This window comes from Mytilus californianus, unplaced genomic scaffold (genome assembly GCF_021869535.1).
Source record: "Mytilus californianus isolate M0D057914Y unplaced genomic scaffold, xbMytCali1.0.p SCAF_12, whole genome shotgun sequence".
NCBI classification, from domain to species: domain Eukaryota; kingdom Metazoa; phylum Mollusca; class Bivalvia; order Mytilida; family Mytilidae; genus Mytilus; species Mytilus californianus.
The window spans coordinates 52,197,671-52,216,144 of record NW_026262604.1 but is presented as its reverse complement, the minus strand read 5'-3'; the positions used below and the strand labels follow the sequence as shown (position 1 = coordinate 52,216,144).

General features: G+C 31.7%; 1 protein-coding gene across 1 annotated transcript; it reads right to left on the bottom strand.

The window, feature by feature from the left end:
- Positions 1-1,379: 1,379 nt before the first annotated feature.
- LOC127721127 (L-proline trans-4-hydroxylase-like) lies at positions 1,380-17,483 on the bottom strand. The gene is made up of 8 exons (XM_052227801.1): positions 17,443-17,483; positions 14,871-14,952; positions 12,885-12,992; positions 10,676-10,767; positions 9,633-9,723; positions 8,273-8,402; positions 2,627-2,778; positions 1,380-2,072 (listed from the first exon to the last, which is right to left on the bottom strand). Exons 1-8 carry the CDS (start codon positions 17,481-17,483, stop codon positions 1,950-1,952), a joined length of 819 nt encoding a protein of 272 aa, XP_052083761.1. The 3' UTR covers positions 1,380-1,949.
- Between the last annotated feature and the right edge of the window lie 991 nt (positions 17,484-18,474).

The window sequence follows — 18,474 nt, the reverse complement described above, 5'->3', positions numbered from 1 at the left end:
TGATGTTTAAAAAATTAACAACATATTGTAGATGTGCAGTTTCTTTCTTCCGTTCGTATGTAGGTGTTGTACTTGCAATTCGTCAAATACAGTAGGAATTCTCTATCGAACTGCCAATTCAATTACAGTAGGAATTGTCGATCGAACTGCCAATTCGCAACGGCGTTGCATGTCATATTGTATTATAATGAGCATTCAACGATTTTATACGGTATTCAGGTTAATGCTACATGTTCTAAACAAGATTTAAATTTGCTAGGTTTGTGATAAATTTTATTTGTTTTAGTAATTGATTTATATAATGAATAAACATCTGTTCTAAGAAGTGATATTATTATGACTGTCACCTTATTTATCATTCTGATTACCATTTTGATATTTCTCATTTCAAATGATTAAGTGGTGTTAACCTAGCATCTTCTATAACAAGAGTCAGATGTATTGTCACTTGTTTCTAATCATCCTAGGAGTTAGTGCAAAGCGTAGTCAGAAAAATGTATCAAGATAGGGTTTAAATGAAAATAACACTTTATTAATTTCGTGCGTCCGAAGCCTGTTTCTGGATTGTTTGATATAAAAATTTAAATAAAAAAATATCAAACCCCAAGGATAATTCAAAACGGAAAGTACTTTATCCAATGGCAAAATCAAAAGCTCAAACACAACAAACGAATAGAAAACAACTGTCATATTCCGGACTTGGTATTGGCATTTCCTTATGTAGAACATGGTGGATTTAACCTGGTTTTATAGCTAGCTAAACCTCTCACTTGTATGACAGTCGCATATAATTCCATAAAAGTATTCTGGTAAAATACCATGTTTAAAAGTACACATGTCGATATAATTCAAAGCAGAGTGGTTGGCATGGCATTACACACATTTACAAAGTCTTAATCAAGCATTTTTCGTTTTCCGATTTCACGTCAACCACTTAAATATCAACTAACGACAAGTATACAAGTACATGTATCTGTGAGATTATCTTTATTGTGCTCTTTTTTAATGACGATGCACTGAATGTGGGACACAAACATTCACTAGTTGCACGATGATCTTCTTAATTAGTAACCGATTACAATACACAGTTATAGTTACATAATATATACCATAGTTGTTTCTAAATTTATCTTACGACATGTACAAATAAGCCAATAAATATATTTCTTACTTTTGAAATATTGAGAAAATTGTCTTCAGTTATAATTTGTTCATGAGTTCATAAGGGAGAACGCATTCCAAAATGCCTCAATTAATTGTGTTCCGTAGGTAGACAACATTATATAAATAACACATAGCTGAGAGGATGATAGAGCAGATTGTTACCCCGAGAAAACAGTGTCAACTGAGGCGAAGCCAAGGTTGACAATGTCTTTTCGAGGGGTAACAATCTGCTCTATCACCCTCTCAGATCTGTGTTATTTAATTTTTTATACTGAATGTTCTGTTATTACTGTCTATTAAATTTCAAATTCAAAGTAATAAACTATGTCGTCTTGTACATAACAATCATCCGTATAATAAAGAACTTGAGCAAGCGTCTCCGTGAAGGGTAATAGAGTATTTTCCATTGGATAGAGTAAATTGTCTCCCTCGTATTAACCAATCAAAATCTGGCATTTTGACATGAAGTATAGTAATAAAGGAGGGTATATTTGGACTGAAGGTATGTTGAGTATCAATATTTCATATTATTTCAGTAAAGAATTACTGTTATCTCAAAGTAAATTGTCTGTCAGAATTGATAGATGTGCTCTATATTTACTCCAGGTATCTCAAAATTTTTAATCACTCGAATTAGTATTATCAGTCACATTAATTTTCACATAACTAGAGTCGATTGTAATTCGACATCATTCTTCTATCTAAATGGAAAAATGCACATTGCAAAAACTTATTCACAGTATTTGTTCAAATAATTAAAAGACGTATAAAGATCAGTTAAATTCTCACGAGTTAGCAGAATATTTAGCAAACAATCCTGCAATGGTTGCATTTTGACTCGGATGAATAAACTCCTTCCCAGAAAGATCTGTTAAATTGGTGCATTCTTTGATAGCAGAATTAGGTACCTGGAAAAAAAGGAAGGATATTTGTTTGTACTGTAAGACAGAATAATAAAAGTACGCATATTTTCTACATGAATACAAATTTAGTAGTATGAAAGAAATTAAATTTGTACACTAAGAAAAACGTGAAACTAAGTAAAACTGAGCAATTGCATGTATTTTGACTGACTTTGTCATAGTTTGCCAAATTACTCCGAACCACAACAAAGCATAGCTTAAGTTAAGACGAGGGAATATCATGCAGCTGTAATTGCTTACATCGAAATAAGGATTAAAATTGAATACTTTGTCTATTTTGCATAAGAATGGGGATGCCTGTTTTGTATTGTATGCTTGGCCTACGCAAGAATATGCAGTATTATCTCTAAGGTTAACATAATATGAAGATAAGAAGTTAAAAAAGCGGAAATTTAAATAGGAGTATATTGAGCGTGGTGGTGGACTCTTTATATGTAGGTAATATGTAGATGAGGACATATTGATACCTTTTCAAAAGTATATTGAGCGTGGTGGTGGACTCGTATGTAGGGATTATGTAGATGAGGAAATATTGATACCTTTTTGATAGGAGTATACTGGGCGTGGTGGTGGGCAAACGTTGAATTGTTTGTAGCCTTGTTGTAACACATGATGTACGCCCAGCGTCTTAGATCACTACGGTTTGCGCTGCTATGGTGCAAGGTGTTGCAGTGGAAGAACAAAGCGTCACCTGTATTAATCAAATACATATTATATTACAGATCAACGTGAATACTATTTAACAAGTACATTAACGTAACCAAAGTTACTGCATGTAACGTGCATTTTGACAAGTAATGACTCTTCGGTAATGCTCGATGCCAAAATATTTGAAAATCTAAAACCAAATACAAACGTTGAAGACCTGATAAAACCAAAAAGTACGTAATGAAAAGCCAACCACGCATGTGGCGTTTGTTGTGGTAAAATTACCAATTTAGTACCAGATGTAATACAGCGCAAAATTTTACCTTTTGCGAGGAGAATATGAAACACTCACAACATATCTACGCGGACAATTAAAAACGCATAAAACTTCAAACAACTCCAAAATATGAATTAAATTACTAGTAGATAATCTGAAAAACTAATAGTTATTCTCTCCAAGTGTTAACTGTTAAGCTGCTCATTGTACAATCTATAATCGAAACTCTCATTTAACCTCCAGATTCAATTTGTGAAGCAGTCCGAGGCCAACACATGTTGATTGGTCTATGAAAACACGCATTAACCGATATGAAAAGGTTGCAATTGTTTTGTTATAATATTATATAGGTGTCTATCGATAATAATCTTTTAACATATGCTATGTTTTAGTCCATTTCATTTTTTTATTTAGCTGTGTATATGGGGTACCTAACAAGCAACTCTTTTGTGCTAGATTTTTTGTTAATGTCAAAAAGTGCAATAAGTACCAAAAGATAAAGAAACGATATAATTGGCTAGTGAACTCTAAGTTTTGATGTTGATTGAACAGGGTGTACTATTTTTCTACCATCCTAGTGTTCTCTATACATTTTCCTCTTCTGTCTTCATTGTTATGATGTATGTCAAAATTAAAAACCTTTCATAAAATTCACAAATGTAACATTGTTCAAATATGCAAAGAAAATCAGAACAAGTTTCTTAAAGCAGCTAACCAAATTAAAATGAAAAGTCAATTCCTATTGGTTGACTTTCCTGATCAACCTCTAATCAAATGAAAGACATTTAAAACATGAAACCATGTTGAAAACAAACTTATCACTATATTATAAACAATATCTTATATACATTGTATTATATACAGTAGCTTAAAGATCACTTTCTAGGTGTTTGTAATATATTTTGTATTATGATTTATAAAATATATATACATCTATATTTTTCTGAAAGTGTACCCCATTAGCTAGCCACACAGTATTGCATATCATGTCAGGCTAAAAAAAGAGCTAGAAGAGACTCATTAAACAGGGCTCCGTTATACACGATGCCGACCAACAATCATCCTCCCAAAACTGGGTACACTTCAAGCAACACATGGCAAAGGAAGTAGGACAGGCCAACAAGAGGAGTGAACTGTCGCGTTTTAACAATTCATGATATTAAATTGTGTTGTCTTAATGTCTGTGGAATCAAGTCAAAATAACTAATACCAGATTTTGAAGTTTTAATAACGTCACATGATATATTAATGTTTTTAGAAACAAAACAAGACAAATTAGATATATTAAAATTACCAAACGGCTATACTTATATTTTAAAAATGAATAAGTTTCGGAGAAGATCTGGTGGTATAACTGGAGTGTTTAAAAAAAGTTTGAAAACTACCTAAAATTTCCTAAAACAGATTCTGAATATGTACAATGGGTTAAATTTTCTAGAGATCTTTTTAAAGATAAGTTTTTGTTAGGATGTGTGTATATACCCCCTGATAATTCAAAATATTCATCACTAGATGCCTTCTCTGAAGTTGAAAACGAATTAATTTCATTATCAGATAATGATAACAGATATGCACTGGTTGGGGATTTCAATGCCAAAACCGCAGATCTTCCAATAACTTCTTACAAATTATGAACATTAATAGTGATGAAGAAATTTTGAAATATTTTCATGACCATAATAATATTGTTAAGACCGGAATATCATTGTACAGGTATACACAGTGTAAATGTAGACCCAACACTTTCGGACATACACTTTTAGAACTTTGTAAGAAAAATAATTTATACATTGCAAATTCTACAGTAGATTGTGACAAATATATAGGAAATGTTACTTGCAATGATACAAGTGTTGTAGATTACTTGCTTTTATCCTCTAATATGTTTTCTAATATAAATATGTTCAAAGTCGAGGACTTTAATCCCCTGTTTTCAGATGTTCACTGTCAGATTAGTTTCTCACTATTAGTTGATGTAGTTGTTAATGAAACAAATGACATTGTTACACAAAACCAAAATATAAAATGGAATAGTAATAAGAAAACAGAATTTATAGAACACGTAAGAGTAAATGAAGAAACTAATATTAGAAATAAAGAAACTTCGTTAGATGAGTTACTCTTAAAACAAAATATATTACAGTCTGATATTGATACAGTTGTGAATAATTTGTGTGATATGTTAAAAAAAAAAATCTGCTAACGTATTTGGTAAGACATGTAAAAATTCTAAATATAAGAAATTTAATAATAAACCTTGGTATAATACAAAATGTGCATTGAAAAGAAAGATTTTTCACAGAGCTAAAAGGAAATATGGATATTTAAAAAGTCAGCTAAATAAAACTTCATTAAAGAAGGCAAGTAGAGAGTACAGAAGAGAAATGAGCAAGCATTTCCAACATTATCAGATAAAAACTGCTAATACTCTGAGACAAAAATCTAAGACTGATCCTAAAGTCTTATGGAAAATATTAAACAATATTGACAAACCCAAATCTAGTTATAACGACAAAATTACTTTGGATACTTTTTATGAATATTTTAAAAAGTTGATTGAGAATGCTGATGGGGATGAAGAACATGATATTAATTTTGATAAAATTCCTCCATAGAATATTGATAATATTCTAAATTCTTCAATTACAGAAAACAAAATTCTGGCTGTTGTGAAAAAAACTTAAAAACAATAAAGCCTCTGGATATGATAATATTGTAAACGAACATATAAAAAATACAATTCACTTTATGATGCATATATACTGCAAACTATTCAATATAATATTAGATTCCGGAAAAATACCAAGCTCTTGGTCAGAAGGTATTATCCTACCAATCTTTAAAAATAAAGGTAATATTTATGATCCAAGTTCATATAGACCTATCACATTAGTGTCTTGTTTGGGAAAGACTTTCACTGCTATCCTGAATGAAAGACTTTGCAAATTGTCAGAAGCTCAAACTGGTTTTAGAAAAGGATATAGCACAACTGATAATATTTTCACTTTGCATGCTTTAATTTCTATCTACCAGTCACTTGGCAAAAAATTATACTGTACCTTTGTTGATTTTTCAAGGGCATTCGATACAATATCTAGAGCCTCATTATGGATTAAGTTACAAAATGCAGATATAACTGGAAAAATGTTCAAAGTACTACATAGTTTATATGATAATGTTAAATCTTGTGTAAAAAGCAGTCAAGAATGTTCTGCATTCTTTATGTGCGACATAGGAGTACGACAAGGAGAGAATCTGTCTCCTTTCCTTTTTGCAATGTATTTAAATGACCTAGAAGATTTCTTTATCCAAAATAATAATTGCAGCTTAGAAAAAGTTAAAAGTTTATGTTTTGATAATCTTGATATTTATGTCAAATTATTTGCATTGCTTTATGCTGATGACACCATAATTCTTGCAGAAACACCGGAGTCTTTACAAAACGTTTTGGATATCTTTGAAGCCGATTGTACTAAATGGAAGTTGAAAGTGAACTTGAATAAAACGAAAGTTGTAAATTTTTGCAAGAAAAAATCCAAACATAACCCAATTTTAAAACTTTTTGGCAATAATCTAAATATAGAAGATTCTTACTCATATTTAGGAGTAATTTTAAGTTACAATGGTTCTTTTGTTAAAGCCAAGAAAAAAAATACTCGAGCAAGCGCAAAAAACATTATTTAGTTTATACAGAATATACGCAATATATCACTACCTGTTGATTTACAGATTAGCTTATTCGATACCCTCATACTTCCCATCCTGACTTATGGGTGCGAGGTGTGGGGGTTTGAAAACATTCAGATGATAGAAAAAAATCACCTACAATTTTGCAAAAATATACTTAAGTTAAGAACCACTACTACTAATTTCATGTCTTATGGAGAACTTGGCAGAACTCCAATTGAGGTAGCTATTAATTTAAAAATGGTCTGTTTTTGGAATAAACTTATTGTCAATCAAAACAAATTAAGCAGTGTTCTATATAGAGTAATGTATAAGCTTAGTCAATCAGGTAATACTAGTTTTAAGTGGATAAATCATTTAAAGTCTATTTTTGATAACACGGGACTCAGCTATGTATGGACTCAGCAATTTCCAGTTAATTCAGTGCAATAAAAAGTTACTGTAAAGCAAAGGCTCGTAGATCAGTTCATCCAAAAATGGTACAGCCAAATAGAAAATTCATCAAAAGGAAAATTTTATGGTCAATTTTAATTAGAATTTAATCTGGAAAACTACCTTCTAAAATTATTTCCAAGAGAACGACAATTATTAACAAAATTGAGGTGTTGTAATTTAAAATAACCATAGAAACCGGAAGGTGGACAAACATTCCAAAAGAAGAAAGAATATGCCACTCATATAGGAATTGGCACTGAATTTCATTACCTTTTTGAGTGTCAGTTTCTGACAGTCGTAAAAATACGAAACAAACATATTCCTATTTACTTTACTAGATATCCATGTTATCAAAAAATGATAGGCTTATTGTCACTATGTAATGTAAAAGTGTTAAAAAATCTAACACTTGTTATTAGTAAACTTAAGAACATTTGGTAAAATGGTTGTTTAAAAATGTATTTTTTATGTTTTTTCCTTTGTTATACCCACCATTGTTTTGTATTGTTTGTATATATGTAAATATTCTATTCCTCTTGTTACACGTATGTATTGTGTCTGAGTGATCAAATAAAAGTAGTTGTAAAGCTAATGAAATTGGTATTTCCCCCCCTTTCATATCCTTGATGTATTGTATTCCCAGGTGTTCAAAGCGACTGTTATATATCAAGCAGGCCGTCATCGACCTAATATGGTATATACACGGTAATTGAATGTCATATAAAGCAAGAGCTAACTCGAAACATAATTTTAATACTGACCATCTATATACCATATTAGGTCACTGATAGACTGTTGTATATTTTTATCCTACAGACTATCTGATACCGAGGAAAACATGAGTACCTTTTAATGTGGTTGAATATATATATATATTTAACAAATATCGTCCTGAAGAACTATAACTCTTGCAGACATCGTGTATTTGATAAACACGGTCCACACGTGACGTTGCACAACACATTGAATTTTCTGAAATCAATAGATCTGTATTTGACAAATCATAACTCAGCGTGCATATTTGCAGAAAAGTTGATGACATCAATATGTACACGAAATTCACAAAGACATATATGTTACAATTAAACACATTTTCTTAATTGGCTGAGCAAACAACAAAATTAATATAATATACAACCTGGATTCATTTCCGCGTAAACATGAGGACACTTTTCCCTGATAACATCAACCCTGGATTTCAGTGCTACGATTTGTCCATCATGTTGATGATGTTCTATGCGTCCACAATTGTTTGATCCACTTAGTATCTGCCAAAATTGCACTTAATCACATTGTGTTTTTTTTTCAATTGTTGCTGCATATATTTCAGCTACTACAAATTGTTGCCCAACAGTATTACTCAATCTCCTTGTGTTTAAGAATTTCAGACAGAAACATACACATTTAGCAAGGACTGAACAAGTAACTATAATGTCAGACTCCACTTCCGAAGAAAATCCTAATGCTTAACATCAGATATCATTAATAGATGTAAAATTGCAGATCCAATGTAGTTAGATATTCATATGTAAGGCCAAAGATGTGCTTTACTTTATTTGGAGTCAGATTTCCAGAAAGTTACTGATGGTCTGAGATAAATAGATAAATCAAAGAGCTTGATCGCTCTGAGGGATACGATCGCCAGTGTTTCCACAAGAGACCAAATGACATACAACATTAATATAAACAAAACAATCATTATAATCTGAGTTCTTCCTTGATATAAAGCTTTAAACGGTTGACGTGAAAGTCTTGAAAAGGAGTTCGTTACTCGTGCTGTGTGGATGCAGTAGAATGTGTCCCCGTGCCTGTAGTGTATGACCTTGTATTTTTACAGTTAGTGTGTTTCGCTTGTGAGAGAGCTGTCTACATATTCCATTATATTAATGTTCTATGTCATTTGGTCTCTTGTGGAGAGTTGTCTCATTGGCAATTATACCACATCTTCTTACTTTTATAATTATAAAAGTCTTAAGATTGCTTGAAAGTAATCGTATCCAAAACAGCAACTGGAAAGTCTATGAAACGCGTACATTTTGAGGTTTTGTCATTTGCATATCCGATATTAATATTTTACTCAATAAATACGTTCCTTACTAGTGCGGCGTTTTTCTAGTTATGTCTAATTTGACATTTTGACAATGGATATGTTTTCACTCATCAAAGTCAACATCCTGTCATCACGTCCTTTCTTTGTTCTTGGCATCACCAAATTTAATTAATCTCTACTTTGAACCTATCATGGGTAACACGACGGTTGCCACCAGTGGAGAAGGAAATTGATACATTTCTGAGGCACCACCAGTTTAGCTCCATTTGTGGTTCAGCTGGTGTCGCTCAATCATTATTTGTATGGGTTATGGTGTGACTGTTGTATGTCATATTTATTTTGTCATTGTGTTAAACGTCTTTTTTCGACTATTATTTCTGACTGTCATCCCAGAATCTGCTTTCATTCTTAGTGATAAGTACTAACATATGTATCTAAAAACACTTACTTCCAAACAGGAATTTTCTTTAGTACATTTATCTAAAGCAACCCATACTGTCATCATATCCGGATAGAGATTTCCACAATTATACCAGTATCTGGGGATGAAGAATAATCTATTACTTTAACTATGAGTTGTAACTGAATATCATTGAGTAAAAAAGATCATAAGCTAAAAATGATTACACGTATGAATTTTGTTTTCTTATTTGTAAATCGTGACAATATTCCTCCTCCTATAAATAAGATAACATGAAATAACCTGGGTTCCCGGCGTTTCTCCCTTAGTGCTTTATTACTGGAGCCATGTCGTAAAAGTGCAAAAAAGTATGTAATCGTCCTGGATGAATATAAAAGTCTGGGTATTTGGACCATTTGTTTTTATAATGTAGTTTTTATTTGTCTTTGATGTATGTCTTTAAGCGGAGTCGGATATATGCGGTTTGTAATGTCTATTGTACAGCTTTCCGATAATTCTTCTATACATTTCTAGGAATATCATTGATTGAAAAGAAACACGTTGATACCCTGTACATTTAATATTGGGTTAGTGGGCGTGTTTTATTTTAATACACGGTAAGTAGCAGTGTTACGTCCCTTTATAAAAATCTGAAACGTTTCGCCCATACAGCAGATGAAGAAATTGATGATAAACGATTGAAAATAAATGCAGAAAACGTATTAAAGGCTAACAAATTGTTTATGTTTGTATTTTTTTTTTGTATAGACCAATGAAAATAGGTTCTAACTATTGAAGACTTGATCACTTTAATAGGTCACTAGTCTGAATTCCACATATCCTTTTGGTTTATTCCGCTCTTCAACATTTGTATTAGATTTTGGATATTTAATCATTTTGGCCTCGAGCATCACTGAAAAGACGAAATGTGCATCTGGTGCACTAGAATTGGTACCGTTTATGTTAGAACAGAACAGAACAGAACAGAACAGGACAGGACAGGACAGGACAGGACAGGACAGGACAAAAAAAAACAAAAAACAGAACAGAACATAAAAGAAAAACAAAAACTAAACTAAAAAGTGCCGTACCCATAGTCTTGGTGCCAGTAGTGTGGTGCTGTAATTTTAGCATCTTTTAACATATACTTTGAATGGTAATGGTATACTTCGCCACCAAGTAGCTGTAAAATATGAAATGAATACACATACTAAAATTGTACTCATAATTATAAAAAAACAATCGACACAGGTACTAAAAATAATCCACACGTACTAAAATATATATACACCCATACTAAAACATATAATACACCCGTCCTAAAAAATCAAAGTACAACTTTCCATAGATTTATCACTTAAAACAAACCCAAGCCATATGCACGGGATATCATCACGGAGAAACACAATGGGAAATTTGATGTTAAAACGTATATGTTCTAGTAGTTTTTGTATCCTAGTAAGTAGATTTTGCTTGGTTTATGTCAGGATCAATGAAGCGTTAAGAAACCCCCTATTTTTATTTTTAGTTGTTCGTAATGTACATGATGTAGGACATCGAACTATTGATTTTTTATAATTGTTATGATTATGATTGTGATTGCAAAATAACCAGTTTTGTAAACTGTTTTCGGTTACAGGTGGAATCGAGATCAGGAGATCTTATGGCAGTCTTTCTTTAAAACAAACGTTACATAACTGTCTTATAAAACGAAAGGTTGATAACAAATGTTTAAAACAAACGTTTATCCTGTTCTAAATTTACCTCAATCCAGAGCGAGATTTAAACTAGAGGCTTTAAAGAGCCTGTGTCGCTCACCAAGGTCTATGTGCATATTTAACAAAAGGACACTCTTCAACATTGTAAACAAGAATAGAATTCATGACACAAATCTCTTTTTTGTTCATCTTATTTTGCTGATCGTTTTGTCTGTTTAGTCTCTCTCTATCTTCTTTAGTTTTTGCTCAAAACACAGATTAAAACAATCCTCATTTAAGGGCAATTACTCCTATAAAGATTGACAGTCTACTAACTATGTCAGCAAAATTGACTTGTTAGTAGATCTTAACTTGCTGATCATTTTAATTTCTAAAGTTTATAATTATCTATTATAATTTTTTATCATATAAGGCAAAACGCAAAATAAAATGATAAAAATCATCATTAAAGGGCAATAACTCCAATACGGAGTCGCCGGACGATTTCCTCCATTTATGTCTAAATTGTAGATCTTGTCTTGCCGATCATTTTTGCTTATTTAAGTTCGTATCTATCTATTATAATTTTTAAGATAAAAGGCAAAAAACGCAAAAAAATTGGAAAAACTCGTATCCAAAGGGCAATAACTTTAATAAGGAGTCGACTGACGATTTATACAATGCGACTCATTTGTTACAGTAGATCTTGGTTTACTGATCATTTTTGTCATTTAAAGTTTCTCTGTATCTATCATAGTTTTCAAGATAATAGCGAAAATTTCAAAAAATTGTAAAATTTGTCATTTAAGGGCATTTATTTAACTCCTTTCAGAAGTCCCCTGACAAATTTGACATAAATGGACAATTGGTAGAGCTCAACATTCTGGACATTTTTGCCCATGTCAGATTTTTTATAACAGTTTTCAAAATAATAGAAAAACATGCATTTTACCCCTATGCTCTAATTTTATCCATGTCGGCCATCTTGGTTGACAGGTGGGGTCATCGGACATATTTTTAAAACCAAACACCCCAATAATAGTTATGGCCAAGTTTGGTGAATTATTGTTCTGTACTTTCAGAGGAGAAGATTTTTGTATAAGTTAACGGACGACGACGACGGACGACGATGACGGACGAAGACGACGGATGACGAACGACGATGACGGACGAAGACAACGGACGACGGACGCCAAGAGATGAGAAAAAAGTAAGAGAATTCTGAAAACAAATAAAAAACCTTAAAGAGCTTACCCTTTTTGTGGCAGGTGGGGATGGAGAGAGGAGACGTGTTGTTTTCAAAGTAGGAATGAATGTTTTGAAGTTATGTATAGAAGATATTATATTTCTTATAACACTAGTGGGGCGAATTGCATGTCTTGTTCTAGTAGGATTTAACTCATTTTGAATGGCGGGGACAGTTGTCAAAGACGTCATTAAAACAATTGTTTTTGTAGTAGAGCTCGTTATTTTCAAGGAGGTGATAGGCGAGTTGGGAGTAGGGTGACTTGTCCAGATACAATGTACCGTATAATTATACTGTACAATTAATATTGATATATATTTTTTGTTTTTTCATACTCAAAGATTTAACATAGAGTACCTTCTCACAAGTATTGACCACCTTTTCTGATCTAGCCGCCAATCCTGTCACGTCACTTCCTGGATGGCTCCATGTTATTCTGGGAATTTTTCTTTCCCCGGCTTCAAGCTAATAGAAGACAACTTTTAACTAACTTGCATACAATAATCCCTTACTGACTATTTAAAGATTAATTATTCATGTGCTTTTTGAAATGCTATGTTAATTGTTCAGATTTCCAGATAATGAATATGAATATTTATTCATTAAGCCATTTGCGAAAAGTCTCTGGCAGATAAGAAATAAATTACATTTTGTTTCATCATTTTAGCTTTGTTTAGCAATTTAAATTAAATCACATCAATCCAGTAATATAATGCGCTAAAAATACTCTGTACATTATTAATGTGACTCGAGCTAGATTACCCCGCTATTTGTATACACTATTTTACTTGATATCCTCTTTAGGGCAAAGATCAGCGTGGATTTGGAAAATTATGCATACATATGAATAGAGTAAATGCATCAATTTTCTTATGAAGGAGCTAATATAGTTAGATGTATATAATTATTTTTAAATGCTTCCAGTTTTCTAAATTTTGAATCTCACCGAAGATCCAGCAATAATCCAACATAAGAAGAGAAACAACTCGTGGCAGATATACATATACATGTACTGTACCATTTGTTATTAATTAAACAGGATTCATGCATTGCGCAAACGTCTGTAAAGAGCTTTATAATGAAAACAAAAATATGTAACAATCAAACAAATAAATCAACAAACAAACAAACTAACAAAATCTGTGTAATAACTTATGTACTTTTGTTTGTCTGCTCCTCTTTTGTTTTTGTTTTTTGGCCGTGATGTCTGCTGTCTTCCGTCTTTCTTCAACATACCGCGTTGGTATCTCTCCTTTTAATCATGTTACCAACTGAAAATACTATTACCCCTTTTTGAACTTGCCAACGCACAATACTGTTCCCCCATTTTGAACTTGCCACTGGACAATACTGTTCCCCCTTTTGATCTTGCCATCTGACAAAAATGTTCCCTCATTTTAAACTTGCCAGGTGTCAATACTGTTCCTACTTTTTGAACTTGTCAACTGACGAATTCGTTTCCACTTTTTGAACTTGCTAATTGGCAATACTGTTTCCACTTTTTGAACTTGCTAATTGGCAATACTGTTTCCACTTTTTGAACTTGCTAATTGGCAATACTGTTTCCACTTTTTGAACTTGCTAATTGGCAATACTGTTTCCACTTTTTGAATTTGTCAACTGACAATACTGTTTCCACTTTTTGAACTTGCTAATTGGCAATACTGTTCCCTCTTTTTGAATTTGTCAACTGACAATACTGTTTCCACTTTTTGAACTTGCCAACGGACAATACTTTTCACCTTTTTTAAACTTGCCAGCTGACAATACTCTCTCCCTATTAAAACTTTCCATCTCGCAAATACTCTTCCCCTTTTGTAAACTTGCCAACTGACAGCACTGTTCCCCATTTTTAACTAACCAACTGACAATACTGTGAACGCAGACATGTAAGTGAAAGGAAATCGATCCCGCAAAAAATCAATAATAAAAAATCCTACACAAACAATTATTGAACCCATCGTCAATGCGAACAAAAACTTGTCAATATTTCATTATACATTCGTATTTAAGAAATGAATGCTCCCGATTTGTAATTTGTTTGCGGTGTAAAAGAGTTGACCGGAGCACATGTTGTATACGTACGTACGATCAACGCTTTTACAACCCTATTAAAATACAAAAATAAGCATTCAATACTTAAAATTACGTTTGTATGCTACAACCATACACAAACGTGGTACATCAAATCTTCCGTATGTTTTCCTATGCATTGTTGTGACGTTGTCACGGGAAGCACTTGCTATTAGGAATGTTTCATTTTATTAGGAAATAAAATCTTTTTTTCGGATGTCAATCAATCAAAAATACGGTTTCTCGTGTAATGTAATTACAAAATCTTACTACATATGCGTTCTTGTAGAAGGCATCGCTGTCTGTTATTGCTTTAATAAACTTCTCAACCTCATCTTTATCAAACAAGTTCCTGAAAACAAATACAAAAAAATAAATGTGTATATATATAAAACGTCCAGATAGGAATAGGAAATTTAGATGAAAGCAAGAAAATTTGACGTCACTATATTGAATTTATATATATTCTACCACTCAATCGAGTGTGATAAATGTACGAACTAGAACAGTTATGTTTTTTATTTGGCTTGCCGAACGTTTGAAATACTAAAATCTTAACTGTCGAGAGTTGAGAAATCTGTTTTTCTAATGATTTGTTAGAAGTGTAAACAAAGTTGAATGATCTGCAAAGAGATGTTATCTTTTTATGTGACATCATCAGATCATGGTCGCCTTTTTTTATGACGTCACAATAAAAAATTTAGATGAAAGCATGAAAATTTGACATCCTAATTGAATTTTTACCAATGATGAATTGAGATCAAAGAAACTTATCCATGTATTGCCATTTAAAAAATCTGCCCGCTTACCCCTACTTTTCTTTTCATAAATTTATTACATAAAGTAAATAAAAGCCATTTTCGAAAAGCTTTTAAAATCATTTTTATTTTTATATAGTTTTTGAAAGAAAAAGATTCCAATACGAATTGTAAGAAAAGTTTAAAGAGAATCATTTCCTGCCAAATTTTCATTGGCTTATATCTGAAAAACAAAGACATGTCCCTTGCGTTTTCTGCTTTTTCGATTCCGTTATTTATATACTATCAATTTATAACAGTCTTTTAAAAAGCTTGTTATTTTGAAACAGAGTAGCCAACATCCTTAAAGAAAAAATAATCAATCAGTAGGGAAAAGTATAAATCAGCTAAGAATTTGAGTAATTACATTATGTTTATTTGAAATGAATGACATAATAAATTGTTCGTCACTTATTATATTTTTAATCGCTTTTAAGCAGTTGAACAGTTAATACATGTATTATTATTCCTGATGCATTCCAATTACGACTTCATTGCTCTTTCCAATTGCGGCTCCAATCCTGCGATTTTTGTCAATTACAGAATTATATTTACAATATAAATGATAATCTAATGTCTTCGTACTTCTAGAAAAGGGCGCTTATTAGGTCTTTCCACTTTTCTGTGGAAAGACCTATTGTATTTGTTCTGATTATTATTATTATTATTTTCTTCCGCCAAATTTTGTTCTCGCGTAAAATTTTTGTTTCGCAAGATGTCGCTTAGATATTTCTTATATAGTATCATACAGTTTATGCGCTTTTTATTTTCACCCATTCTAAGCCGAACAATTTTCTTTGTTGGAGTTATCTCCCCGAACACTGTTTTCCTTGTAACTGCATATCCTCCGTAACCGTAAAAGAAAGCGACAAATTTATTTTATAAAATTGCTCGTTATATCCTTTGCATGATTTGTCCTATTTTGACCGAAGCGATATGAATATTCCATATGAGAGTTATTTCCCCTTATGCATTTGATATCAGTGATATGCATGTCTATCTTGTAAACCATAAGTGATAGACACCTAGGATCTTTTGATTTGAGGTCCTTGATCCAAAAATAAGAAAATTAGGTCAAGGTCAGAGGTCAAGGTCATATTTTAAATTTTGATTTTGGCTTATTTTCAATTCTTTTAAAAAACCGTATAAGATATCGACAACATATTTTTACTAAATTGTAAGTTGCGACATGTCGTAACACATAAATTTTGGTTAAAAGGGTACGCTAACATTAAATTGGAGTTTTCTCCCCTCTTTTATTAAAAGTTAAGCATATAGTGATATAACTCATTAACCATATATAATTAAGACCTATAGTCTTTTGATTTGAAGCCCTTGGTTTATGACCTTGAAATTGAGCTCAAGTTCATAGGTAAAATTGACGTTCTAGATTTTGACCTTTGCTTTTACCTCATATGTATACATGATAAAGCCATGGGACTTCTTACATTACGTGGAAAGCCACTTGACTATGGAAAAGCCAACCGGAAGTGACCTGGTGTAAACCGGAAGTAGCTATTTTTTGTACTTATTTAATGTAAAAGTATATTGAACCATATATTTTTGGAATCAGTATCAAGTAAACTATCAAATAAAACCGGAAGTGACATTTTTCAAACCGGAAGTAACAATTTATCTCCTTTATTTTGAAAAAAATGTATAGAAACCATGTATTTTTGGAATCAGTGTACAATAAACTATCATTAGACGCTGAATATGATATTTTAAACCAAATTTTAATAGTTCTATTTCAAAATAGACCTTAATGAGTGGAAAGACCTTCAATTGTTCTCTGAACATTTGGTTTTTAATTTTGCTTATTTTTTTTCAGAAGCACAGTTGAGTGATTCAACAGGATTTTCGATTGAAAAACAAACTAGAACGAAAGAAAATAATGAATATCTAATAACAAATATGCGTTTCTTAATCAAGCATTATATATGCATGATGCAAGCAATTTGTGTTGTCATTCATCACTTATATGTGCCTTATTGTATCTTAATCTAATATATGTGCTGTTTTTAAGTAACAAGAAAAACACGTACCTTATAAGAATATAACCTTTGTCTTTAAAATCTTTGACCATTTGGTCATTGGTCTCAAGATTATCTGTGAAGTTATACTCTGTTGAAAAACAAAACCCGATTAAATTCAACTTGCATTTCAAGGTTTTAAACTTTACAAAATCAACAACATAATGAAAAAAAGCAAATACGGAATTGAAATTATGAAGACAATTACAGTTAAAAATCTTAACAAAAGAATCATAATGTTGAGTTGTTGTGCAGACTTTTCTTGTTTCTTGTAAATAAACGAAAACCAACATTTACAGTCAGCATGTATGGCTTAACGGTCTTCAGAGGTAAAATAATGTCCTTTGCCATACTTCCTGTAGATATCTTGTGAACATTTGATACTAGTTGTGTCCGTGTTGCATTTGATTTCTAGAGTATATGTATCCCATATCCCTTTTTTAAAACTTTTATCTGGCGTGAACTTTATATTTTTAGAGTATAAATAAGCGAACTGAACTATATCCGAAGTAAAGTTGATGACCGACGTGTATCACATAATTTTTTTCTTCTATCATAAATCAAAATTATATCTGTATATAAGTTTTGTTTCAAAGTTCAAATAATGTATATATATATGGGTCAAGGAGAACTTAAACTCGGAATTGTTCTTAATTACCAATAATACACAACTTTGGTTAAACTTTCGCTTTGTCATGCGCAGCATGTTCATCATCAGATTCATTGTGTTTTGATTTTTTTAATGTTACTCTTAACATACTTGAACCACAAGTATTGAGGAGTATTTTAAAGATTTATTTAGTCAGAAACGAATAAATGCAAGTGATGAATTTTAAGCGAACATAAAAGTTAACTGTTGCCATTTAAGTCTTTCACAGACAGAAAGGCTAGAAAATCAATATCTGTACATTTTAATAAGAATTCAAATATATAATATGAGTATAAACACAACATACCCGCTAGCTTTTCCATACTGAAAAATTTATTTAATTTCATATATACAATTGTAAATATTCAAACATTTATCAAATAATGAAGCCATTG

What these genes read in the sequence shown, in the direction of transcription:
- LOC127721127 (XM_052227801.1), bottom strand. Translation starts at nt 17,483, where the DNA reads ATGGTCAAAGATTTTAAAGACAAAGGTTATATTCTTATAAG. An exon ending in AAAGGTTATATTCTTATAAG is followed by an intron (nt 14,953 to 17,442) that starts GTACGTGTTTTT and finishes ATTTGTTTTCAG; the next exon opens with GAACTTGTTTGATAAAGATG. An exon ending in AGTATACTCCTATCAAAAAG is followed by an intron (nt 2,073 to 2,626) that starts GTATCAATATTT and finishes CTTTTTTTCCAG; the next exon opens with GTACCTAATTCTGCTATCAA.